The sequence below is a fragment of the Schistocerca piceifrons genome, chromosome 3, assembly GCF_021461385.2.
Source record: "Schistocerca piceifrons isolate TAMUIC-IGC-003096 chromosome 3, iqSchPice1.1, whole genome shotgun sequence".
Classification (NCBI taxonomy): domain Eukaryota; kingdom Metazoa; phylum Arthropoda; class Insecta; order Orthoptera; family Acrididae; genus Schistocerca; species Schistocerca piceifrons.
The window spans coordinates 821641546-821651242 of record NC_060140.1 but is presented as its reverse complement, the minus strand read 5'-3'; the positions used below and the strand labels follow the sequence as shown (position 1 = coordinate 821651242).

Genomic DNA, 9697 nt, shown 5'->3' with positions numbered 1-9697 from the left:
ATATTGCTCTGATTCGTACGTTAAGTTGCTGTCAGGCTCTGAGAGAAAGAATCGCTGGTGGCAACAGGCGCAACAGGAAAGAGGAATCGGATCGCAATCGGCCAGCAGAGTGGGAAGTGGAAACGCATTCCTGTGGCAGAACCACCCCGCCGCCGCGCTGGCCGGGGTAGAAGCCCGGTTGCCCACCGCCGCCGCTGCCGCCCTTAATAATGGAGACGTTAAAGGGGAGAGCCCTTTCTGCCGGCCGAAGGGCGAAACCTCGCTCGCGCCCTGCCCCAGGGCCGGCACGCGTGTGCCCCGACACGGACGTGGGCGGCGGCTGGGTGCGGCTGGGGGCGGCGAGTGATAAAACCGGGATTAATGCGAGCGCCGCCCGCAAGCCGTGGCTCTGCGGCGCGTTCGCCCCTGCCCCTCCGGTGGCCGGGCGGTTTTAATTTTATTTAAAACGGCAATTAGCGGGCTTGTCCGACCAGCGCCCACGAATTAAACGGTCTATGTGCCTCTCTCTCAGCCTCTGGTTCCGTTCCGCCTACCCTACCATGTACCCCAAACCCTCTCTTTCTTCTTGGTGCTCCAACCGTTCGTCCTCCACCCACAAGTACTCCGTGCCTGCGGAATGTCTTTACTTCTTTTCTTGTATCGTTTGGGACTTTTTGTGAGACGTAAGTGAATCCTCTTCCAGTAAAACAACAATCGTATTTCAGCCGGTATCACATCTTCCAGTTTAATTCGTTCATATATTCTGTATACTTTGTACGATACAAAGATTACTGGACACAGTCTTTACTCTTCTTTAACTTTATTTACGAGGGATATCCAATAAGTAATTGATTCATTGCTCATTTAGAGACCTGTTGCCTTACATTTTATAACTGGTCGTTCAGTTTACAGCTTTTCGTGTAAATTGCAAAACATAGTCCATATTACAAACAGCAATTATTGTTCTCAGCAATTACAAATGTGATACTAATAACAGTGCATTAGAAACTGAAAGGAAAAAAAAACGTCAAAAATATTCTAATTTTAAGTAAATAGTTGGATGTAAGGTCCGTCAGTTGTGCAAAACACCGTTTTTTCCAAGTTCCCAAACACGTTTCAGCACCTCTGCGCCATTCTCAGTGGGTTTCTGTTTTATATAATCTGTAATGAGAACATTTTTACGAAATGATTACAAAATTATGGACATATTTACTTAAAACGACCATTTCTTTCTTTTAGTTAATACCTCAACATTCTGTTTGCATGGTTTTGCGGGACCACTTGCGTATTATTTCTTACAGGTAGCTGTAACTGGCGGACCTTATATCCAACAATTTTAACTGCAAACACGAAAAACACAAGGAGCTGCAAATCCAAATGATAAAAATTTAAGAAAATATGCCGGCCGATGTGGCCGTGCGTTTCTAGGCGCTGCAGTCTGGAACCGCGAGACCGCTAGTTAGTTAGGTTTAAGTAGTTCTAACTTCTAGGGGACTTATGACGTCAGAAGTTGAGTCCCATAGTGCTCAGAGCCATTTGAACCATTTTTTTTAAGAAAATATGTTGGTAGATGATAGAAAAGACTTAAATAGAAAGAGAGAGAGAGAAATGTTACCCTATCTGATCCCGAATGGTCTGGAAACATGGGAACTACTTCGAGCCTTGCAGACCTGGTTCTCCACACTTTCATATACGGATCAATATTTCTAAACATTATTTACAAAACACTGTAACTCTTATGTACCCTGCGGAAAGAGCATTGGTGCGTGAGAGTAAAGTGTGTTATTTCTTTGGTTTATTAATTAACCCTCAGTTCCTATACTATGTTTTTTGAATTTTAACTACTATGTTGCTTATGTACTAAGTGTTCAGTCACCAGTGTTACATCCCAACAGCGGTGTAATGACCGCGAGATAGATATACCTGTTGTTTATACTGAAAATAGATAACGTTTGCAGGGTTGATTGCATTACATAGTTTATTCTAATACAGTCTAATTATTCTGTGTAAGACCGTCTGCGGTACGTGCTGCTGAAAGCGTTCGCTGTGTGGGAGAGTGTGTCTTTCGCTACTGCTGTCTGTGTTGGTGTACGAATTGGAAATGCTATCTTAAGTGCTTCGTGCGTGTTGCGGTGTTCTGACTGTGTCTGCCTGTATTCGTCATGTAATGTCCTTGAGATATCATAAGAGATTTTATTTATTATCACCCACTCGTCTTTGTCACTTATTGCTCGTATCATGTGACTATCGTACTGCGCTGGTGTCTGGTGTGCTATTCCGTGTCGGTTACAGTGAAAAAAGTACGTGTTCTGGGGATCCATGTTCTCCACATGTACAACTAGCACTCTGGCTGCGGCCTGGGCGATGTAAGTGCGCATGATGAGGGTCGTGACCTGTCTCAAAGCGAACCATACCCCAGCTGGGATTGATGTGGCGCAAAACAGACGTTTCCTGTCTGGTAATAAGAGATATACTTTACGACCCCTACCGCTTGCCTCCCATTTCCTTTCCCAGGTATCCGCCCGCCGTTTAACGAGTTGGTGCTTCTCGATGATGTCCTGTCCGGTAATATCCTTTACCTTACCCTGTCTCCACCTCCACAGCTAGTACACTGCAGCCCGAAACCGAATGGTTATATCGATACGGAAGGATCCAAGCACCACCCAGAGTGATCCCACTGACGTGGTGTTGAAAGTTCGTCACACCTTTACCCGGGCAATTCTCTGACCTCGTCGCACGACATTCAAATTCATCACCAGACATACTCGGTGGGCCCATGCACTGGCTGCAAAACACACCATACACTCAAAGAGCACACAATGGCAAGTTCTCAGTTTGTGTAATGGTGCCCTGAAGTATGTTATGTTGAGTCTGGCCAGCTTGTGGATGATCTTGGCAGCCCTGTCAGTTGTTTTTCTGATGTGTTGGTCACACAGTCGTTCGTCGAGTTGCACACCAAGATATCGTGTTTTCCTTTGCCTGCGTAAGCTAATATCGTATAGTTTTATGGTTCGAATACCTTGTAGTGTTCTTTTGAGTAGTATATAAACTGTTTTGTGTAGAGCCATCTGAAGTTTATTAAGTTTGCACCACTGGCTGAGGTTGTGAGTAGCTATGTTGACCGGTGTTCGGGTTGCACTCTTGAGTCAAAGGAGACCACCATCGGGAGCTCATCTGCGTACGTTATCGCCCCGTTCGCACGGTTATTCTCATCCAGGTAATGCAACACGTTTATTTCTCTGGCAATTTCGGTTGAAGAACTGTGCAAATTCTTGTGGGACATCGAAGCGTAATCCTGCTTCAGCTCCTATAGTTTCATGAGGTTCCGATAGGTGGCGGCGCTACACGCAGCATTCAAAATGATCTCTGTAACGGATACGTGTTCCAGGAAAAGAGCAGTCATTAAATTTCTTTTATCGGAAAATCAGAGTATCTCAGATATTTGTAGGCACTTGCAGAATGTCTACGGACACCTGGCAGTGAACGAAAGCATGATGATGAGGCACTGAGCGCTGCTAACATCGCAACAATGCCGCGCGAGCCTGTCCATCTCCTGCGTGCGACCGGCCGCACACCGCTGTCACCCCTGTGATGTTTCTTTTATTGGTTTGGGTTGTTTGGAGGAAGAGACCAAACATCGAGGTCATCGGTCTCATCGGATTAGGGAAGGACGGGGAAGTAAGTCGGCCGTGCCCTTTCAGAGGGCCGGCCGGAGTGGCCGAGCGGTTAAAGGCACTACAGTCTGGAACCGCGCGACCGCTACGGTCGCAGGTTCGAATCCTGCCTCGGGCATGGATGTTTGTGATGTCCTTAGGTTAGTTAGGTTTAAGTAGTTCTAAGTTCTAGGGGACTTATGACCACAGCAGTTGAGTCCCATAGTGCTCAGAGCCAGAGCCCTTTCAGAGGAACCATCCCGGCATTTGCCTGGAGCGATTTCGGGAAATCACGGAAAACCTAAATCAGTATAGCCGGACGTGGGATTGAACCGTCATCCTCCCGAATGCAAGTCCAGTGTACATTTCTTTTATTCCTTACTTTTACTTTATCGGCTTTCGTGACGTACTCTTACAACTATCTCAACAGTGGAATTTGATTTCTAACGATACGAACGTAAGGGGAACCTAAAACAGAATCCCAGAGAGGAGAAAATCTCCGACCTCGGCAGGAATCGAACCCGTGCCCCTTCGGTTAGTAATCTGCCGTCCTGACCGTGCAGCTACCGATGTGGCTGTCTTCTACGCTGTTGGAATGTGATGACACTCTCATTCGAGAGTACTCACAATTAAACACCTCGCTTCGCTACTGGATGTCTGTTGTTAGTGTGACACACTCATCCATCGGTTGAGGTACTCAAAGCTGTCTTCCCGGTGGATTCCTCGCCACGCAAGACCCTAAACAGCAATTAAGTACCATCTGTGCGGAGTACCTTGCGCGTAGCGAAATTAAACGTGACAATCTTCTGTCGAACATCGTCAGAGGCGATGAAACATGGTTTCTTCATTTCTAACTGGAAACAGAGCGACAATCCATAGAGTGGCATCATACTACCCATCCTCCGAAGAAAAACTTCAAAACCGCACCCTTAGCCGGTAAAGTGATAGTGACGGCCTTTTGGGACTCTGAAAGGGTTATGCCGTTTTATGTGCTCCCTCATAGCGCAACGATAAACTCTGAAGTGTATTGCACTGCCATCAGGAAATTGAAGAAACGACTTCAGCGTGTTCGTCGCCACCAAAATCTCTCCATGACAACACAAAGCCTTAGTCTGCCCATCCAAGAGGAGCTCACAAAACTTCATTGGACTTTTGTTCCTCATCCACACTACAGCTCAGTTCCCTCACCTTCCGACTTCCATCTGTTTGACCCAATGAAGTATGCACTCCAGAATGAGATTTTCACTCTGCAGCGGAGTGTGCGCTGATATGAAACTTCCTGGCAGATTAAAACTGTGTGCCCGACCGAGACTCGAGCTCGGGACCTTTGCCTTTCGCGGGCAAGTGCTCTACCATCTGAGCTACTGAAGCACGACTCACGCCCGGTACTCACAGCTTTACTTCCGCCAGTATCTCGTCTCCTACCTTCCAAACTTTACAGCACCTCTCCTGCGAAACTTGCAGAACTAGTACTCCTGAAATAAAGGATATAACGGAGACATGGCTAAGCCACAGCCTGGGGGATGTTTCCAGAAGCAAGGCAAAGGTCCCGAGTTCGAGTCTCGATCGGGCACACAGTTTTAATCTGCCAGGAAGTTTCATGTATGCACTCCTCGGGAAGCAGTACGGGACTATGGGGAGACTATTGATGCTACAACACGTTGAATTATTACCAAGTTTTTACCTTATTATTTTCACCAGTTCAAGTTTCATCGTCATCATCAGAATCATCAGACACTTATTAAATGCCTTGTTGATGCCTCTTGTGCAATCCATCTGATCAAAAGTATCCGCACACCTGTATGTAGTTCGAAATTGACCACTAAATCTCACGACCCGCGGACACGCCAGTACAAATGGAAGAGTTGAGCATTCTGTAGTCGGTATATGAGTCGCAACAGCCTAATGGGCAGGTGAGGAGAGGTCTTCATGGAGTGGTCACTGGCTATCACCTGGATAACACATCCATCACGGACGTTGCAACCATTCTACGGCTGCCTAAGGAAACATTTGATGAAGCGATCGTAAAGAGAAAACGCGAAAGAAAACTACAGCTAAACCAAGACCAAGTAGACCTCATGTACTGACGAACAGGGATCGTCGAGCAATGAAGAGGGTGGCTGTAAAAAATCACGTAAATTCAGCAGAAGAAATCACTCGTGAGCTCCAAAGTGCTACCTGCAGTTCAGCTGACACAACAACTGTGCGAATGGGGTCTAAAAGAGTGGGGTACCATGCTGGTGCAGTTCCATAGAAGCCAGTCATTATTGTCTTGTAAAATTGAACAGAAATTTGCCAATGAGATATTTACAGAATTTTAAGGCATGATTTTTTCGACTGGTTTGATGATGTTCTCTGACTTTCCTTATACACCAAAACACCTTTGCTCATTTTGGTTTTGGTATGCTACTCCTCATTATAAACTTCAACATTTCCTAGAATATGGTTTCGAAATTCTAGTCTTTGTCTGGTCTTAGACATTTTTTTCGAACTTCATATTCCTTTCAGTCCCATGTCAGGTATTCCAAGAGGCCATAGCAGATATCCCCCTAATGTATTCCTCTTCCTGTGAGTGTCTTCCTTACATTCTTTTCATCGTTTCTTCTTTTTATTACTTTTTGATTTTGTACCTTATCTGTATACTTAATTTCACGATTCTTTGGAAGCACAAGATTTGAAATGTTTCCAGTTTTTTATTTTGTGAATTTCCAATGGTTCAACATTCACTCCCATACAGTTTTATGTTCCAGACGTAGGCTTTCAAGAACGTCTTCCTGCTTTGCTTAGCAATAACTCATTTTACTTGACGCTTTTTATTGAGAAAGGCTTCTTCACCATAGTTCATCTGCATCTCAGATCTTCCTTGCTGAATCGATCCTATGAAACCTTACGACAATTTTTTCACTACCTCCACCAGTGTGTCGAACTCAGCTTTGATGATACGCAAATCGTTAAGGCCGTCCTATTACTATTTAGCCACTGTGTCTTTACTTCTGCCGCCAGTATTCCGCCCATTCATTTCAGGTAATCTCCTTAGTACTCCTTATCCCTGACCACAGTGTCACTGTCATCTGCGAACTTCGTTAGTTGTGTCTGTTCCCTTTGCATTTTTCTTAGTCTTCAGATTTATTCGTTGTCTTGCTTCGTTGTTTCTTCCACGCACAAATTAAACAGCCGCAGCATTTCCCAAGGTCCACATGCGCTGAAAATGCACCCAGGTTTTTCCTTAACCTGTTGTCTATTGTTAAGCGCAATAAAAATGTATGTATATGAATATATGTTCCACATCTCCCACTGAACCAGTTGCAATCCAACTTCATCCAGTTATCTCTTACTATCTGGGAAGAAGTACTGTGGACTCTTGGGGTACGAACTACCTGCGTACCACAGGGGTGAGTGTGGGGATGAAGGGCAGTGACAGCAGCATAGCTCACCAACGTATGGAACAGTTTCAGTCAAAGTTCGTGCGCACATGTTTCATTATTTGTATGAAAATACTGTGGAGATAATATACCTGTACGAGTAATACTGGTGAAATATCAGCAAATACGTGCAACGCCTGTAGCAAAATTTTTATAGAACTCGGCACACATATCACTTGGTATCTGCAAACTATTCTTCTGACAGTAATTTTCACCACGCCCCCCCCCCCCCCCGCCCCCCTATGACTGAGCGTGGGAGGCGAAAAAAGGTAACATAAAGGCAAATCTCAAGTAATCCAGGCAGCAATGTCGACCAAATTATGTATACGGGGTGTAAGTAAGTTCCCTTTGCAGATTGACAAGACGCTTCTCTTACACCAAAACAAGGAAAACTGTCTAACAAATATGAGAATTTAAACACATTCCTTAAGAGCTATGTGGACTTTCTCATCTTTATTGCCGTGAAACACATTTCTTCGCCTTAACAAGTACTCATAGCTCTTAAGGTAAGCATTTTAGAGGCCATGTTTAGTGGACATTTTTTCTTGTTTTGGTCCATACTACCTTTTCACAAAATATGAACTGCAAAGAACATGCAGTATACGATAAGTTTTTCAAAGCATAGGAGATGAACAGGTGGCCATAGCTCTTAAGGATGCGTTTAGAAGCGATGTTTACTGGGCTTCTTTCTTTGTTTTGGTGTGAGGAGCCTCTCCTCAGAGTCTGTAAAGGGAATTTAGTTACACCCTGCGTAAATGATTCATCCTTATTAAAATACTGATGGATGGAGATACCTCTACCACCACTATCGAAGGGAATGGAGTTGAGAATGGATAATATGTAGAGATGTTCGAAGAAGACCTGTTGGTATTTCTGTTCTGTATTTAGTTGACTTCAAATACCATAGAAGAATCAGATGGAAGTGCAGGACAAAATTCGATATAGGTACTGTTATATGGATGTACAGATATCCGTGAAACATGTTAATTGTTAAATATACCTGCATTGTACACATGCGTGAAATACGTTAAATGTACTTGGAATGTATAAATGTGTGAACTATATGTGACGTATATGTATATGGGCATAGTTAGTGTAAAATATAAGTGGATAGAGTACATCTAGTACAGTTTCTCGACGTACGTATTCCTTGTGCAGTAACCCACGCATTGCATGTATCACGCAAAATTAATGGTAACACATTTACAGCACCATGAAGGATTACACTTACTGTAATTTGTACTTCTACGTTTGTACTTTTTGGAATTTTAGATTGTGACTCTAAAAAGGTATTCTGGATGAGTAGAGATATGCTGTATTAAGATTTTTCAAAACGGATCTAAATAAAGATGAAAATTACCATCATTAGGGGTGAGCGTTTACGCTAGATATTAACACAAGTTTAACTTGACTAAAACCGCCGATGTGATAATATTACATATTCTGCCTACTAGCTGCAGACGAGACACCATCATCCCGCAGATACACTATGGCAGACATCAATTACTTAGAAACACGATTCTCTGTCTCACCTATGTTATTATTCAAAAATTTACAAATAAGCATTTATATTCTGCGTTAGAATACCTACTATTACTTCGCGTATCTGGCGCCTAAGTGAGTTTCCATAAGTACTTGCTGTCTGTTATAATGTCATATTAGACCAAAAGTAGAACTAAAAGAATGTATTACCTGCAGCGTAACAATTTTAGTAATTTCAAAATATCACGATTCAAACACATTAAACTTGTGGAGACGAAGAGACAGAATTATAAGTCATCAGTTTACTGTGAAAGAACCTCGTAGATGTACGAGAATTTCCCTCTATAGTAGTCGTCCATCTTTTCGGGATGGGAGAGTATTTCACGACCCAACACCCAAAAGTTTCCACGCAAACGCTGCAAGATACCGCCTGCTGGTTGACAGTTTGTGTTAGAAGACCCGCGTGCCGACTAATTGGTGCGATATAGTCACAGCAGATCGTAAAGACAGCTCCCCCTTCCCGCAGTGGCGAGAAGTACAGCCGGGGAGGCGTATAAACTGCAACTTGCCAGCGGCAGCCCCTGGGGCGCAGCTGCACGCCGCCGCCGCCACCGCCGCCTCCACCACCCCTGCTTCTTACGCCGTTTAATGGCCCTAGTTGGCCGGGGGCGGTGCCGCTGCCGCCTCCAGCATTGTTCGCCGGCGCCGCAATGCCCCCGCGGCCCACAAAGGGCGGCCGACAGGTGAGTGTCAATAACGTCTTTGTTGTGCGGAGGCGGCGACACCGACGCACACCGACACCGACGCTGCTTCCCCTGAATTTATTGGCCACTATTTACAGGTCGGCGTTGCCCGGGAGGCCCGCGCGCCGCATTCAGCGGGGGCGGCGCCGCTGCAGTTATAAACGACGACTTCGCGCCGCCCCCACCGCCGCCTGCGATGGTCGGTGCACGGCGTTTGCCAGGAAGCAACTTCTCCTCCCGTCGTGGTTATCGTTTCATAAATTACCACCACGTAGTTATTGTAGGTAGGGCAGGCTTTCCACTACGGACTGGGGTTTACTACCGACACCCAGGACCTCTGGCTTCCTTGAATGGGACGTTCTGAAGATTTCTAGGTTTAGCAGAAACGCTACAAAAGAAAATATTAAGAAAAAATATA

General features: G+C 45.0%; 1 protein-coding gene across 1 annotated transcript; it reads left to right on the top strand.

The window, feature by feature from the left end:
* The first annotated feature begins 209 nt into the window (after positions 1 to 209).
* LOC124789085 (protein cappuccino-like) lies at positions 210 to 9440 on the top strand. Its single transcript, XM_047256376.1, has 3 exons — positions 210 to 427; positions 9129 to 9279; positions 9378 to 9440. Exons 1-3 carry the CDS (start codon positions 210 to 212, stop codon positions 9438 to 9440), a joined length of 432 nt encoding a protein of 143 aa, XP_047112332.1.
* The last annotated feature ends 257 nt before the right edge of the window (positions 9441 to 9697 follow it).